The 18,081-nt window shown below is 43.7% G+C and overlaps 1 protein-coding gene across 1 annotated transcript in view; it reads right to left on the reverse strand.

Annotated features, from left to right (window-relative positions):
- Positions 1 to 17,149, reverse strand: part of BNC2 (basonuclin 2) — a 488,329-nt gene extending 471,180 nt beyond the window's left edge. The window contains exon 1 of the mRNA XM_054987274.1: positions 17,061 to 17,149. Within this exon, the coding sequence (XP_054843249.1) occupies positions 17,061 to 17,063 (3 nt within the window). The 5' untranslated portion in view covers positions 17,064 to 17,149. The remainder of the gene's footprint in view (positions 1 to 17,060) is intronic.
- Between the last annotated feature and the right edge of the window lie 932 nt (positions 17,150 to 18,081).

Consider the following 18,081-nt stretch of genomic DNA (forward strand, 5'->3'; position numbering starts at 1 on the left):
AGGAAGGGGCCAGCAACATGGCATGCTGCCAACTCTTTGCCCATTTTTTCTGGCCATGACTTCCAGCAGCTCCCTAGTGGACTTGAAGTTGCTAGAGGTGGTGGCCACCCATAAGTCCATGAAGGGGATGCGGAACCTGCTGCAGAAACCCACCCAAGTAATCTGTTGCTGTCCTTTTGGGGTAACAGCTTAGGAGGGGACAGAGAGCCTCTTTATGAATGGGGGAGAAAGCCAAACCAAGCCCAACAGCTGGGCTGTCACTTTCCAGCAGTGGTAGGTTGGGCAGTGGTGCCGCTGGCCCCTCCACCTCCACGTAAGCACCACTGGAGAGGGAAAAGGCAGCCTGACTGCTGATCTCCAGAGGGGTGGGGGGCAGGACGGATGGGGGAGTGCTACTTTATATACCACCTAGGCTACTTTGACCTTCCCTGAGTATACTCCCTGTGCACGCCCTTGCACCATTCCCACCTTCCAACTCATTTCCTCCCCCAGGGTGGGGGTCTGCCTTGTCCTTGACGTGGGGACCCACCAGCCACAGCCAAAGTTTCTAGTTGGTGAGGTCCCAGCATGCTCTTGCATTATGAGACTCTCATTTACAGAAGGTCTCGTCATAGTCAACTGCTGCAGTGTAACCAGCAAAGGCCCAAGCATGGAGCACTTTGGCCAGGTGGTTAAATGGGTGCCAGCCTTAGTCCAGGTATGCCACTTGCACTATCCCTATTAACACCATATACTCCTTCATTTAATTGGCTAATGTGGTCCACCCTTTTTCCCTTTTCCTTATCCCTTTGGGATGGGGGGCGCTCCTCTCGTCCTCCTCTGAGTGGACTAGGGAGAAGACATCCATGTAGTATCCATCAAAGATCCTGTTGAGGACCTTACGGGCCAGGTGGACCCCTGGAGGGCTCTCATCATCGCTATACATGGAAGGGGTTGACTGATCACCCCCTCTGTTCTCGGCCACCCAAACCGCCCCAGGACCTGTGCCCCCTGCACCCTTGCCCAACTGTTGTCCAATAGCCCAGGCTGGCAAGCTCGGAACACAGGCAGCCTTGGCCCAGTAGTCACCCTGTTCCCCCTCCTCCTCACCAAACAAGGACTTACCAGAGGATCCGGTGCTGTCTTGAGTCCTCAGTGCAATGTGAGGATCTTCGGAGCTTATGGTAACAGTGATGCCTCTTCTTCATTGGTCTGGCTCTCTGCTCTGGGCTCTTGGAGCCATTGCTGGAGGGAACTTTGTCCATTCACACCTAGTCACATACCTCATTCCCCTGGCAGCCTCACCCACAACCCAGGAGGGAGCCTCAAGAGGTTCCTGGAGTGCAGCCTCTGCCACAGTCCTAGACCCAGAGGCATCCAGATGCTTCACATATTTTGCGAATAGTTCAAGGGCCATGGACAGCCATTGCAATGTGTACCTGCCCTGCACAGGGCCTATGCACCCCTGTGCAGGCTGGGACCGCTGAACCAACTCTTCTTGCTTGCTTTGGGTTGAGGCCCTGGAGCGAGGCAATTGACCCTGCCGCTTATGGGGGCTTCCACTTCCTTGCTGGTTGGCTGCACTTTGATCCCTTAATGGGGCTTGGACCTTGTCACCTTCCTGGGGGCCTTGATGCTTTATTATTCAACCTTCCCTTTTTATCTATTTATTTGTTTGTTTTTTCTTTTCTTTTCCTTTTTTCCCCCAGCATAACACAGCTGTAGATGCCACTCTCTTCCCTACAACGTCCTTCTCCTTTTTTGTTTTGGTCAAGCTGTGGAGGGAACCTCCTCGGGTCAGCTCCAGTTGTGACCCGCAATGCCCTGCCCCGGATGCTGCTGGGTGCTCCTGCCACTGGGAAGGGTGGCCACTGCAGAAGCTGCCTCTGGAAGAAGCAGCCCACTGCCACTGGAGAGCAAATTGCTGGGGCTAAAGCCAGCAGGGTTGGAGTGACCTTGATGAAAGCACCCAGTCAAAGGGAGAGAGTGAACAGCTGCTGCTAGGAAGACACCGCCACGCCCCTAAGAAACGTTGCCATTAAGGAACACTAAGGAACGCCACTGCAGAAGGAGACCGCCATCCTGGAGCAGCTGGCACCAATTGCAGGCAGCTATGCCTGAGGCTCAGCCAGCTCCCCAATTTGGACCTGAACAAAGTCTGTCTAGGCCAGGGCCGCTGGCAAGGGGTCCTCCCACTTCTTGGCCAGGCAGCTACTAACTGGCCAGCCAGGCAGTTTGAGCACATTGGCTCCTGTGCCACATGTGGACACTACTGGAAGCTGCCCAAGACAACATGGCAACCACCCTGACCCAGGACCCACACCCTTCAGCTCGCAAACAGCACCTCTGGTTTGTCAGGAAGCTTGGCCTCCCCATTCCAACTGCACATGCAAGTGACCAGGGCTGCACAAACACAGTTGTGAAATAATTAGTATTAGCACCAGTCAGCTATTCGGGAGGGGCAACTATCACATTTTTATCTTGCTTTCCTTGAACAAGTTCAGAGTAAAGCACATGAATCTCCCTTCTTCATTTTATCCTCACAATTCTGCTAGGTACGTTAGGCTGCCAGTGTCCAATTGACCCTACGCCACTTATTATGCTTTGTGGCATTATGGGGATTTTAATTTGGATCTCCCAGATCCTAAATTGATATTACCCCAGGGATTACCAACCCTGTGAGCTCTACCGAGAATCTTTAGAAGGAATTGTGGATGATACCATGAAAAGGCTGCCGGGGGTTAAGGAGCTGGTCACAAAATGTTGGGAGGTTCCAAGTCAAAAATTCTCCTGTGGTGGAGGGTCATACAGTTTCTGTTTCCAATGGGTTTTCCCTGTAGACACACATGATCCCTCCTGGACTCTTTTGAAGCACCTCTTGGTCCAATGAGGTGGAGGAAAACTAGGACTGGTTCTTTGCTTTGTGAAAGGAGGATATAGGTACTAGAAAACACACTCATAGGAATTCATAGCCACCACAGTGGCGGTACGATGATCTGGTTCTAACCAGTCTGTCCTCCCTTTTTTTTCCTTTCCAGAACAACATGTCAGCAATTCTCTGGCAAGTCTATGCACATACCCAGTCCTAGCTGCTAGATCAGGAAGAAACCAGGCGCACAACCATTCGCACATGCAGATTCTTACCCAATAGCAGGTGTTTGGATATGTATTTCCTATTTAGATTTGCCAACCTTAAGGTGCTGGCTGGAGATCTCATAGAATTACAAAAGATCCGTTCCCCTAGAAGAAAATGGCTGCTTCAGAGAGTGGAGTGTATGGCATTATACCCTGCTGAGGTCCCATCCTCCCCAGGTTCCACCCTCAAAATCGCCCAGAATTTAATAACCCAGATCTGGCAACACTATCCCTATCGCTTGATCAGGGCAAGAACAGTGTTATGTGCTTTTCGTAACTACCACAGAATGTAAGTATTTGTGCTTTAAAAGCAAAGCTCAAAAGGTGTCGTAAGAACCAAATGAGAGGTTTGGTCAGGTTTATTTTTTTTTATTCTGACTTAGAGCCATTTTGAATTATCTATAGTACACTTGCGCTTCTTAATACAGCTTAATTTCTGCCACGTTCTGACTTTTCTTATTGCAAAATCAACTATAAATCTGTTATCACAAGTATAATGCCATAGACAGAACTTCCAATACTTTCTGGTGTCACCTGTAGCATTTCCATGTACTCAGTTCACACACGCAACAAGCTACTAACTGGTCTAATCTCACATTGGCTAATGCAACTTGTGTTTCAGTGTGAAAAGCAGACTATAAATAAATAAATAAAACATAAATAAAATAAAATTTGCTGTTTCATTTCGAATGCTGACTAGCCAAGTGATGAACATCTACATATGAATCAACCACATGCTTCTATGAACTCCTACTATTCAGCTCCATAACAAACTAATAGGACAGCTGTGGTTATATGAATACATACTATCCATCCATTTTTCAGGTTATCCTTTTTATACACAGACACATATCAACGCAAAGAGCCAGTATTCAGACAATTAGTTTTTCTACCACTGTCTGGGTTTTTTTGCAGGCCCCACAAGGATCAAGATTGAGCTAATACATTCTAATCCTACTTTGTGGCAATAACAATTGACCACATGGAGAGGAGAGGAGACTTGGTCATTTGATCCCATTCTGAGAATAGTAGCGGAGACTAACCTTTACAGGTATAAGTGGCCAACCAATGCATCCACTCAACCATTGTAATTCCTCTTCCAGATAATGTCAGATGAAGTACATTAACACTTTCTCTGGAGACATCATTACTACGTAGGAGACTAGTGTTTTGAGTTTTCACATCAGTAACCATGGGAGAGGGTAGTAATGATTACAGCATTTCAGAGATGACTCTCACCAAGCCCATATTTTGCTTCACAGGCTGAGAGAACCTGTACTTCATATGGCTTCCAGTACACTACTGCAATGAACAGATCCATACTCTCTTGAAACTACAAGCTCTTCATTACCTTCTTAATGTACAAAGATCACCATCAGAACAACATGGAATCAGAAATAATTATCAAGGCACTCATTAAGACTTTTTATTACTTGCTAATCAGCTCCATGTAAATATTGGCAAATACTGATAGATTTTGAAAGCCTATACAAATGTAGTACTTTTGTGTAAAGAGAAATAAAAATTTTGCTTAACAGAACTTGCATAATGCCTTCTAAATTCAGAGCGATTAAGCCAATAACAGTCTATCAAATGAACTTTAAAAGCAATTCGTTAAGACAGCAGTAAGTGTAGGCTTGTATTAACATGAATAAGAAATTGCAAGTTTCAGAGGGCCAAACATTTCCTTTAACACAACAGTGAAATGAAATCCTCCAAATCAGTTATTCTCTAACTTATTTCTCCAATGATTATAATTCAATATCAATATTTTAATTGATCTAATTAAGCTGAATATTTTTAAAAGATAAAAACAAAAACCAGTAGTTCTCCAGACTAAGCAATCTATTCATAAGAATGTTCACATTAAACAAAATGGAGTTTGGAACTCAAGTGGCACTTGTATTTTTGATTTGTACTTCAGAGAAGTTTGCTTTAATCTAGTGATAATAAAATGCTTAATATAAAGTTTACATTGCTATGCTTCTTCTCGCTCACATCTTGAGGGTTTTTTCCCATTCATTTCAGTTTTACTATTTTATGCTTTCTAATATGATTAGCTAATGCAATTTTGAAGCAATTACTATTTAATACTTTTTGTAGCCAAACTTGCTTGTCTTTTTACACATGAATAACGAAAAGACGGCTTAAGACGATGCAACAAAAAGATGACTTTCCTTTGTCTGTCATTACCCCAACAGTTCCTGGCTATATCAAATTGTGTTTTGCTTATGAATTTGGCTTTTTATATTCTAAAGCACAGAAATTTGTTTGCTGTACTCTTCCTTTTTTCTTTAAAAGCGAGTAAAAGAAAACACCACAACAATGCCTCGGTTCAGAAGCTCACAGCTATTTATGACAACTGAAACAGTAAAGCGCGAGGGCAAAACTTTATTCTAATCCTCCGTATCTATTTATGGATGCATCTTGCTAGCAATTCCTATTTAAATCATAAAATTGTATTCCCCCCCCCCCGTGCTAGTTTTGAATATAAAGCAGAAACTTCTATGGAATTATTTCACCTTGTTCTGGTACACAATGAATAGAATATAATCCTTAAAAGAATTAACAACCACTCCTGAGGAACACTGATGGATCCATCCAGCCTTTCTGGTACAGCAGGCAATTTATAAAAGAACATAATGCAGAGGGCTCTGATATTGAAAGTACACACATAGGTAACACCCAGATGGGGAAGAAGTTTGAGAACATCTTTCTGCCAGGTCACTGGGATTTGTTGAGCTCCTATTCCCCCTCTGTTCCAGGCATTTAAGCCTAAACCAAAAGACTCTGAGCTCTTGGCTTGCAGCCTATGTCCCTGAGCGATCTGGCCCAATGGATCCAGAACCAGTTCAGGAGCTGGTGTTGTGCTCTATTAGGGGAGGGGCCTAAATTACATTTTTGTGTTTCTTTGCAAGCTGCTGTGATTATCCAGCAGTGAGAAAAACAGGACAGAAATACCTGGATTAATAAAATTAACATTTTAGAGAAGTGTGGCATCTGAGTAAGGACCTTCACAGTAGTCAGTCCAAGTACATCTATTTCTCGCCAGTATAGAAAAAGTGACTAAAATAATCTTAACGCTTAACAAGACTCCTACACCTGTGTATAATGAAGGGGCTAATGTGTTTTAATGTACTTTTATGTGTTTTTATCATTATCGTTTTATTGTTTTTTGTTTGCTCACTTGGGATTGCCTATGGCCACATGTAATAAACATTGGTTGTTGTGGGTTTTCCGGGCTGTATTGCCGTGGTCTTTTGGTGCTACACCTCTGAAGATGCCAGCCACAGCTGCTGGCGAAACGTCAGGAACTACAATGCCAAGACCACGGCAATACAGCCCGGAAAACCCACAACAACCATCGTTCTCCAGCCGTGACAGCCTTCGACAATGTAATAAACATTATTACGGTTCTTCTGAAATTCTTTTGAAAAAAATTCTTCCTCTCATATACTAAAATTCAGGAATTAACCAGCAAACTCATATGGTAGGTATGCAGGCTCAGAATACGGACTAGTTCTTCACATATTTCACTATCATGGGTTGTGACGAAATCCAAAGGCTTACATGGCTTTAAAAGGAGATCAGATAAATTTATGTTCCACTAACAGCGGAGTCACCCTCTTAACATAAAGAAACTTCTTCCAGTGTAAGGAGACTTGCTCTGGTGGAAGAGGCACGCCCTACTGTACAAAGTTTGTCTACAGCATGACTTCGGAGATTCAACCCATGGAGGACAAGTCTTCCAACAGCTATTTGCTCCGATACATAAACGAAGCATCCATTTTGGGAGAAAAGGCTAGACATAAATGCTCTAAACAAATACGTAACATGTAAATGAGTTTTGAAAGACAGTATGTTTCTGAAGATCTGCTGCTGAGGGAAGACAGGCACTTTCCTGGTCCCACTTGTGGGCTTTCCGTTTGTCTCTGTTCGAAACAGGATACTAGGACTACATGGACATGTGGTCTTATCCATCTACTCACACAACAGGATAATTATGCTACTACACTGAAACTCTAAATACAAAGAATAAGGACATGGATTATTTTTTCCCCTTTGGTCCTCGGCAGTAAGCTAGGAAGCATCCAATGGCTAAGGGTGAGATCAACCTTTATTGTAAAAAACAGCGGCAAATAAATAGTGTTTAGTTGTATCAGAAGTGCTGTACATTTTTTTAATACACAGCTCATCCATAACAAAATATTTTTCACAGGCTCACAAGAAACATATTCATTTTTTCCATTTTTAAGTCAGTAATTTTGACAGTTGTAGATCGCGTTTAGTTTTTTTGTTTTGTTCCTGTAAGAGAAACTTAAAGGAAAGTAGTGTGATTGACAAGTACATCACAGGCAAACACTGGCAACACTTAATTCAAGTCCATCTCATTTGGCTCCTTATGCAGAATTCCTTCCCAACTGTGTGTCTCTGCAGTAACTCCCACAAAGCTCATTACTGCCAGTCTTGCTCTATCCCTCATCTCTGTGCATTTATCCCTTGGATGCATTATCAACATGTGGCACATGTCCTTGACATGCACAGAAGAGCTGCACCCCAGGACAGCAGCATGCATGACAATAGTGTTGACTCTTACTCCATTATGGTTGCTGGGATGTAACCGAGAAATCTAATAACTGTGACAGTAGGCCTTTAGGTTTTGCCTTGCCTTTCCAGACAGTGAAGCTGCACAGACACTAATGAAAGGTTAAATGAATAGGAATAGCTGACAAGAGGTACAATGAAGAAGGGGCTTGGTAATCTACAGACACTGAGCAGAGATCTTTGGCTCAAGCAGAGAAAGGACAGCACATCAGAAAGTCACAATATTTAAAACAGCTTGCTATACACAGAGGCTTTTGTGTCTGGGTACATGTCTGGCTCTGGAAGAAAAAAAGATACTGAAAAGGAATTCCAGCATGGGGCACTTTGGCAAATGTAAGGTCACAAAAAGGGAAAAATGTTTTCTGTGAGCTGTTACATCTTTGTACAGAATGTTAAAAGGCAGCTATTAAAAAGACACATGAATCACGTTTAGTACAATAAGGCCTGCTTGACAATTACACTGAAGTTGCAACAGTGTCATTCAGTAGTATTCTCACCGATAACGCTAATGCACAGGCACTTGTGTTAGAATCAACAGAAACTAATAATTGACATGGCACTTTTAGAAGTATTTCTTGGGCCCCATCAACTTTACTGGCACGAATGTAAAGCCAAGAACTCCAAAGAAAATATTAAGGTGCTGTATGACAGTAGGTTTTAAAACTTCATCAGGCCACTGATTTTTTGTTTAATTAAAATTTTTCATTTGTAATTTTGTTGATGGCATTAGTAACATTTTATTTGAACAAAAAATTACAATGTCATAGGTTTCTCATCGAAGAACAAAGCTAAAAGAACAAATAAAGGTATCACACTATATCTAACAGTAAATTTGCTGGTCCCTATGCACACGATGACAGGAGCCTAATTAGGCCACCCACCTACAAAGCTGGGGTCTCTTAACTCTTTAGGGATTCCTCAGGTATGTAGAAAAAATATTACAAAGGAACAAAAAGCCTAAAAATCTGGCCCGAAGAGAACTAAATGTCTTCCAGAAGACACAAAATGTTGACAGCAGTTGAGATTAAGTTAAAGGGGAATGAGAAACCATTCTGTGTTAAGCCCCTGGGAGCTTGGAGGGGGAGATGTGTGGGATGAGATTTCCAAATTGTCTTCCCCTCCCCCGATTCCATGTGGACTCCCAGCTTGTTTAAATCAATAGCAAAGGATTTTTAAATTAATGCAAACCTACTATAAAAAAAGCACTCAAGAACAAGCAAAAACAGTATTATGAAAGATAAATTGATCATTTCCACTATGCTGCTGTATCCTATGCATGTTTACCTAGAAGTAGGTACTATATGTTTCTTCAGCAGACAACTGGACTTACAGTGCAATCCTATGCAAAGTTACTCCAGTCTAAAGTCACTGAATTCCATGGACTTAGACTGCAATCACTGTATAGGAAGGTAAGTACATAAAGGATCAAAGCCTTAATCTTTTATTTTAGCAATCTGGTTTTAAACATGTTTACTAGAACATAGGACTATACAGAGTCAACACCATTGGTTTACCTAGCTCAGAACTGTCTAATCCAACTAGTGGTGGGTCTACAGCTCTCAGGAAGAAAAGATCTTTCCATTTTTCTTTCGTTTCCAGCGGCCTGGCGTCCTTCCACTGGATGTACTAAGGATTGTACCTAGGATGTTCAGCGTGTTTATCACATGATCTGCCATTGATCCATGAATTCTCCCCATGAGCTGCGCTTTCAAGAGACAAAATTAATTTCAGAGGTGCCAGAGCATGGGCCAAGGGCACATGACGATGCAACCTGAGCTTCTTGGTGAAGTTAAGCAGAGTTAAGACTAGATGAAAAACAGCCACTGCCTCGAGTTCCATAGAAGAAAAGTAAGGAAATCTTGTTTTCATATCAACAGGATTGAGTTTATTAACAGGTACAAACCTACTATAGCAAAATGTATGTCTTGCAGCACGTACATTAACATTTTAAATTTCATTCACCAAGTACATTTTTCTTCTAAGCAAATGAAGGAGCTCTTTGCCCACTTCAAAGCATCCATGAGACTCCTGCCTTATAGTCATGCCCATTTATGTCATCACTGAAGTGGAGTTGCATGGCACACAGAACCGAAGGGCAAAATGCTTCTGTGTGCTCAAGCACTGGTTGGGAAGGACAGCATGCACAAGAAGCCACTTGACTGAGCTGAATGTACTCATAGGCACCTTTCCTACAAGGAAAGGCTGAAAAATCTGGGACTTCCAAGTTTTAAAAAAGAGACAACTGGGGAGGGGGGTGACAGAGGTTTACAAAATTGTGCACAAGGCAAAAAACTTTTCCTCCCTCTCCCAAAATACCAGAACTCAAGGGCATCCAATGAAGTGATGTCGCTGAGCTGGGAGTAACCTCCCAGGGGCTTGCCATCTCCCACCAATCATTGGGCGATTGGCAGACATGGGGGCAAATTCTTGGGAGTTTGCCTGCCATAGGCAGGCACCTGAGAACCCCAGGGAAGGGTCTCAGCTTTTATGTCCTGTTGGCCCACCAGACTAACTGGTTGGTCGCTGGGTAAGAGGATGTTGGACTAGATGGGCCTACAGGTCTCTTCTTATATACTCAAAGTACTTACTGATATTAATAGACACACATCAGGTTTCCAAAAGGACCCTCAGTTAAGTATGGCATAATGAAGCGACTAACCACCTTTGAATGAAAAGGGTTTTTCCAGAAGTAACTTGATTTTCAAGCAGGAAAACAGTAAAAAAAGATCCCTAGATGTAGAACCCTCTGGGCATGTTATAGTGACTCTACTGAGAGGCCCACGGCTCAGAGATAAGAGCTTCTTCTTCTTTTTTTTTTTTTTACTAAAGGCACCAAGTTTAATCCCCAGCACTTGTGGTTTTTGAAAAAAGGAACGTGGGCAGTAACCTGAAAAAGATCGCTGCCTAGGACCATGGGAAAGCTGTTGCTAGCAAGAACAGATAATACTAGGCTAAACAGATCAGTGGTCTTACTCAACTGGAAGCCAATTCATATGCTTGTATAACCCAGTTATAGGAATGTGAAATCTCCGGGGGGGGGGGACTATTTGGGGGGGCATCCAGCAAAAAGGTATTGTATGTTATATCCTTGCTTATGCTGAATAAGCATTTACAATATAACAGGGCTATAACATGTACATTATAAAATAAGAGTAATGTTCAGTTCTGTAGTATCCTAAGCATTCTAATAAAGTCTAATAAACAACAAAGAAAGGAAAACCATTGTATATAGAACCCAAGAGAGAAGCCTATGCTAGAATGCGGCTCCCTCACATACAAAGTCCGTGTGGTGTAGAGGTTAAGAGTGTCCGAATAGGATCTGGGAGACCTAGGCTCAAATCCCCATTCTGCCATGGAAACATGCTGGGCGATTTTGGCCCAGTCGTCCATTCTTAGCCTCACAGCTTTGTGGTGATGATGCAACAGACAAGAGAAGAATGATGTAAGCCATTTTGGGTCTGTGTTGCAGACAAAGGCAGGTAAAAATGAAGTAAATAAATTTAGCTTTCTATGCGCAGGGGGTTTTTTTAATGAAGAATTCAACGATGCAGGCCTCACTTGCAGCCTAAAGTGATATGGGTCCAGACACAGCTTTGCTAGTCCATGAGGCCCAGTCTACAAGAGATTCTGGGATCTTCTCTTTCTGGATCGTTTAATTTTCTTCATTAGAGTATCCCTCTGCCGGAGACATTATTAAAAACAAGTGCAGAACTGTTAAGTAGTATTTACAATACAAGATGTCTAAATGTATAAATCATCAATATCCAAGGGGAGCTGGATTGACATAGAATGTGAAGACAAACTTCAGTATTTTGTTAAACAAAAGGCACTGTAGTCACAATCCAAGAAGACTTAGCTCTAACTAAGGCTGCAGTTCCATGCACACGGAACTGCTTTTAATGGGATTTGCAATGCAATCCTGGGCAGAGTTATTCCAATGTACGTCAACTGATTTAACAACAACAACAACATTTGATTTATATACCACCCTTCAGGACAACTTAATGCCCACTCAGAGTGGTTTACAAAGTATGTCATTATTATCCCCATAACAAAAGACCCTGTGAGGTGGGTGGGGCTGAGAGAGCTCCAGAGAGCCACAACTGGCCCAAGGTCACCCAGCTGGCTTCAAGTGGAGGAGTGGGGAATCAAACCCGGCTCTCCAGATTAGAGTCCCGTGCTCTTAACCACTACACCAAACTGGCTCTCTTAAATGAAGTTCTACTGGAGTTCTGTAACACTGCATAGGACTGCACTGCCAGTTGTAACTTGCCCTACAGATTGTGCCCTACTTCTTTAAAAGGAATTGAATCAGTAATTCTCTAATTGCAGGTCAAGACTCAAAGGTGGGTTGTAACTCTCTTACAGGTGGGCTATGATGAGTCCAAGAGAGAAAAGGAAAAACATGGTAATCCAGAAGAGTGTCTAGGTAGTATGATAACAAATTTGGGGTTGCCTCTATGTAGTGTGCAGAATAGCTAAGAAACACAGCCTGTTGCTAAATAATGTTATATATTTATATATATTAAATGTGAAAAAGCAAGAACCACTTCAAAAGCATGAGAACCACTGATTAAAAATAGCTGAATATAACACTGAAATGAAATTAAATGGAGCACTCCGCACATTTGAGCTCTGGCTCAGAAACACATATGCTACAATACATTCACTAGACTTTTAAGATTCCATGAGACTCCGCCACTTTGACCACTGCTGACCAATACGGTTATTCCAGTGTAATAAGTAAAAAGAGTAGCAAGGAGTAGTTTCCTAGTTTATCTATGTTCCAAATATATATAATAACGAAACTGACAAGATACGTTCTTAAAGAAAAGGACATTGCCTGATTATTTTGATTTCAAGAATGCCAGTTAATGATTTATAGTTTTTATTTATTATGCTAACAGGAAACATTATACTTCAGAGACAGCTGTTTCCCTAGCAAGTGAATGAAAAGTTTTGCTAGAAAAGTTTTTTTTAAACTAGCTTTTTAATCCCAAACAGAGTGCTCTGAAAAATCAAAACCAAATGCTCTCACTGGAGTCTAACTTTTCCATATACATAAGTATCATATGTAATATACCGTCATCCCACAAAACCCAGAATTATTACGAACATTTAATTCATAAGAAGAAGTACTGATTGGCACAGGTAATAAAATCATGAAGCTTAGTCTAGCTCTTTAAGAAGGGAGTTTAACCAATCACCTTCTTCATACACACACACACAGGATTTTACAATCACATACACAGGGTGAGAGAGAGAGAAGGCACAATGTCTCTTTCAAGCAACATGTTCTTGCTTTCAAGTCAGCAATGCTTTCTGTGCTAAAAACGAAAAGAAATGTGCGTGATAAATGAAAACATTTGCTCTAGGTAAATATTATTTATTGTACTTTTTAAAAAATCTCACAAGCACTTTCAACTTGCACAAAAACCCTGTTCTGAAACCTCAGACTGCCAATGGGGAAGCCATACACATATTTTTGTAAAAGTCAGTTATTGAAGCTGTAATCCTAAAGCATTCTTAACTTGAAAATAAATTCTACTGAAATCAAACAGGACACATGCTTGCAACTAGATATGTTCAGAACCATATTGTGTGTGTAACAAAAGCAGAGAACATATAAATACTGCATATTTTAAGAGTGCTTTGATATTTCAAACACATGGGGGGGTTTAGAGGCGATCAGAAATGCTATTAGTCATTTTTTCCACTTTATTTCCACCAAACTAATATTTACATAGAGTATTTGTAAAGTCTTTTTTCTTGCTAATCTCTTACATATTCCAGTACTGGATACAATGGAATTGCAATTATTTAGCAGGCTATAAATAATGTATCTGGCATGCGCAATTGATATTTAGCATGTCTTACTAGAACTGTAAAAGGCTCGTTATAGATCAGCAAATCATTTCTAACAAGGAAATTCAGCTGTGAAATACCAAAGGAAACCTCTACTATGCACCGCTGAGCTGTTCATTTTTTTTTAAAGAACAGGATTTATGATTAGTACAATCATACACAGAACATCCTGAAAGATAAATAAAGAAAAGTACAAGCTTTCAAATCACCAATACTTTGAGGAAGGTTTTTTGGGGGGGGGGGGGTGTTATCTTTTAAAAAATCAGTAAGAACAAAAGAATATTCCTCTTTGGTTCTTATGCGGGGGGGGGGGCACATTTTCTTCTTTTTCTGACCAGCTGTATTATCCAACTTAAATTGTTCCGCTAACTTCTGTCTCTTAATAACTAACACAGCACACACAGCCCTTCCAAAACGGGGAGGGGGGGGGGAGAATGCAAGAAAAGATCAATTTGCTGGGAAAGATCAAATGAGAAAACTGCAGGGACAAGGACTGGGTCAGAATACGGAGGACTAGGCAGGCCAGTGCTTCATTAACTTCTGTTCCCTTGGGAGGCCATACACTACCTGTCCATGAGTTTATTGAAACAACTAACCCCTCATCTCTGTACTAGGGCTCTCAGGGCCCGAAGTGAATCATATCCTGCCACTGACAAGTTTAACAGGAGGGACTGTGCCTGAAACATGAAAAGTGCTATTCTTTTCTCTTTCTTCCCGTCTCACCCCCCTTGTCTAAATCAAACAGATTCCTGAGAAAGATGACACAGCACTGATTCCTGGCGTAGCAAGATGAAATGAGAGGTCCAGGCCAGTCGTGGAACTGTGCAGATAAAAGTAATCAAATGACACTCCCGGAATGCAAATTGGCATTCCTGGACTGCAGCAATTGCACAACCATGAAACATCCCCAACAGCAACCAAGATGAGGACAAAATGTTATGTAAAAACTACTGAATTTTTTTTAAAAACCTGACTTGTAAATTTAAACTATATTAACACTTACACATTGATATAGATGCAGGTTTGCTTTTGTATGCCTTCTGATTGCTTTGCTTCATGATTGCTTTGCTTCACAACCTGCTCTGTCATAGTCTCATGCAGAACCTTGATCACCGTTTGCTTGTAAAAATGGCAAACATCGCAGGCCAGTGGAAATAAACATACATGCCTGCTACATTTCTCTTGGCATAAATCTATTTCAAGTACCTATTTTCTGAAACATGTATTGTTGTTAAACAGCAACACAGAGCTTCACTTTTGCATTTGAATCAGTTCAATCATTGGATCCACCGTACCCCATCATGAAAGTTTCCATCCACGCTGTCAAGCTGCCAATATACACCTTGCCAAGCCTACCAGTTTGAATTTTAAACTTTGTAACATTTAAAAACTTTCATAAGCACACCATGAAGAGCCAGAAGCTAAAGAGCATTTTATGCTCTTACACACATAATCTTATTTAAGTTTCAGCCTAAAGTGTCCTGAAATCTTGAAGGGCGAGCCAAGTTCCATGCTTTCTTGCAGGGACTTGGTATTCTTCAGAAGATCCATAGACCAGGCAAGCTTATTAAATATTACTGTTTGAATGAGCTTAATTATTAAAATGCAAGTGCCTTTCTCCTCCCGTTTTATATGGCAAAAAAATCATTTTCAAGAGTAATTACTGACCATGGAAGATAAGCAAGGATATGGATGGTACGTGAAAAGATTTTATAAAGAGATGATACAGAAAAATAATCCCTACTCCTGTCTGTTAACATTTCACAGAAAATTTGTTCAGGTTTAAGAAGAGATCTATAATGTTTTGCTGTGACTTTGAAGCTTCAAGCAATTTTAACTGTTATAAGGAGGCACATTTTTTAAAAAGACACTTTAATCCTGGGTCTACTTAGATTATTACACGATGTGCTTTGTGCATCAATTTTACAACAGCTTGACTCTAGGGTAAATGAGAAGCATCATAAATTGCAGGCTGCTTTCAAAGCCACTTTAATTTCTGTCAGTGTTACTGTAACCACAGTCCTGCGCTTAAGATGCTCCCATCCTTTACCCACCCACCTCCCCTCTTTATTGTTGTCTGCATTTGACAATCACATCTTCTATACTCCAACAGTGACTTTGATCTCTAGAACAAGGCATGCCACTTTGTGGAAGGGGGATGAAAAAACACAAGGTCCCCTTCTCTGTTTTCACTAAATACATTCTAATTACAGAAACAGTATTCAGAGCATCCACCCCCCACGGGAGCTTACAAGAGCCACACACAGGGGAGTTAAAATACACTTAAAAATCATGACAGTGGGCCCTCGAAGAATTCGCGCCTAACTCTGTATCAAGGCCGGCCAAAACCTCCTTTCCTCATTAGCGGATCCAGTTGGGCCATAGAAGCTGCAAGCCGAAATTAATGTCAACAGACGTATCCCTACGTCATCAACCGTGTCTTATTATTCAGCCCGCATCACACAACCCCGGCAAAAGGACTTGAGTAAGGTGAAATCCAAGTCTCTTTATTTTAATTTGGATATCGTCTCTCCCCCTACCCTCCTCCCCAAAAAGAGAGGGAGAATTTTCAAAGTTTTGCCACTTCCGAGAGAGCATGCCTCCCTCACGTTCCATTCACCCACACACACAACCTGAATCACGTGTATGACCCCTCTTTCTCACGCGCACGCACAAACACACGCGCCCTGCTGTGGACGGAGCTCGCTGCCCAGTCTTGAGACCGGCCACCGTCCTTCCTTCACGCGCCGCCCGCCCGGGCTCTCCAGGCTCCCTCGCCCGCTCACGGCACGAGCCTTCCCTCCGCACCAGTTTTGCTAGCAAGCGCCGCCTGAAGAGGTGCAAACTGCAAAAAGCACATGGCCCAAAACTTGCTCGCGAACAGCGGCTTTACACTTCTGGCCGCTCGGAGCCTCAGACGGCGCGGACGCCATTCACACACGCTCACACAAACACACAGGCACGCACCAGCAGCGCTCGACACTCCCCCCCCCCTCGACCCCGTCGCCTGTTAATACCCTATCAATGATGACCGCCGCCGCCCCCCCCCCTCCCCTAGGGCAACACCTTTCGCTTCGACCGGGAGGGGAGATTTTTCCTCAAAGGACAGAAAATACGCCTCATTCCTTTCCCCCTCTGGCTTCTTCGAACAAATCTTCCCCCCACCTTTGAAGCAAAATGAAATGAAAAGGAAGCCGCATCCAAGTCCTGCTCTCTGCTCGCAAAGGGGGGGGAGGGAAAACTTGGGGCAAACTTTGCAATCGTGACACTCCCCGGCCCTCCTAGCCTCCCCCCCCCCCCTTCCCGGGTCCACGCAGCGCAGGAATTTTTTGCCCGGCTACTTGTTTGTTCCAAAGGGTTTCGGAACATGCTCCCAGGCAGGGCTGGTTGCATTACGGCACACTTTACCAAAAAGAAAAAAAAAACACCTCACTTTTTTTTTTTAAAGGAAATAAAGGATGTTGCAAACTTCTTACCATCTTTGCATGCTGCTTGTCAAGTGCACCCCCCGGCTGTGGAGCTCCTCGCTACGGCAGCGCCTGCACCGGCCCTTCCTTCCTTCCTCCGGCTTTTCTCTCCCCCTCCAGCTCCCCCCCGCTAGCTCTTTCCAAGATCTCAGCAACCCTCCAGGTGATTTATTTTTTTAAAAAGTCTCTCAGGTTTTCACACCCAAACTTCAGCGCTGGGAGGGGGGAGAAGAGAAAGGCAAGGCTTTCCAGGGGTCAAGAGGCAACGAAATTCGAGGCTGCTCCTTCCACAGGTTGGGTGAGGGGGGGGGGGGTTAAGTCGTCCCAAAACTGAAACCACACGATGCTGCTTCCTTTTCCTCCTCCTCTTCCCCCCACCCCCGGTACCTCAGAGCTGCTTGTTATTGGTCCCGGGGAAGGGTGAGAGGAGGTGGGGGGAAGAAATGGGAAACTTTGCTCGGGCAAACCCGGGAGATCCAACAGAGGCCGCCTGCGCCCAGCTGTCAAAAAAAAACCCGCCCAAACACCGAGCGAGCGGGGGAACTTTACTGCGGAGCGACCAATTCCAAAGCCGCTCCCGGGTATGTGTGAGCCAGCAGCGCCTCTCTCCTTCCACCCCCGCCGCCTCCCCACCCGGGCCGGGTCCTTCTTCGCACAGCCGGCTGCACACGCTCTCCCGCTGCTTATCAGCTCAAGGAGGCCAGGCGCCGCTGGAGAGAGGGGAAGGGAGGGGGAATGGCAGCCGCGGCGAAGCGGGGGCGCTCTGGGCCCCGCTGCTCTCCAAAAGCGGCGAGAAAAGTTCGGCGCTCGCTCTCACCCTGCCGCCCAGCGTCTTGCGCTCCCGGCTTCCGGCCCGCAGCGCCCGGCTTACGGGGTTTTTACCGCCCACGCGCAGAAAGGCGCGTGAAAGGGTTCCCCGCACTTGGGAGTGTCGCTGCGGGGGCTGGGCAGGGTGTGGGGCCACCCCGCCTGGCGCTCGCTTGGCCCAAGCGCGGGCCACGTCTGCACGAGCGCCCGGGGACTGCGCCCG

This window comes from Eublepharis macularius, chromosome 8 (genome assembly GCF_028583425.1).
Source record: "Eublepharis macularius isolate TG4126 chromosome 8, MPM_Emac_v1.0, whole genome shotgun sequence".
NCBI classification, from domain to species: domain Eukaryota; kingdom Metazoa; phylum Chordata; class Lepidosauria; order Squamata; family Eublepharidae; genus Eublepharis; species Eublepharis macularius.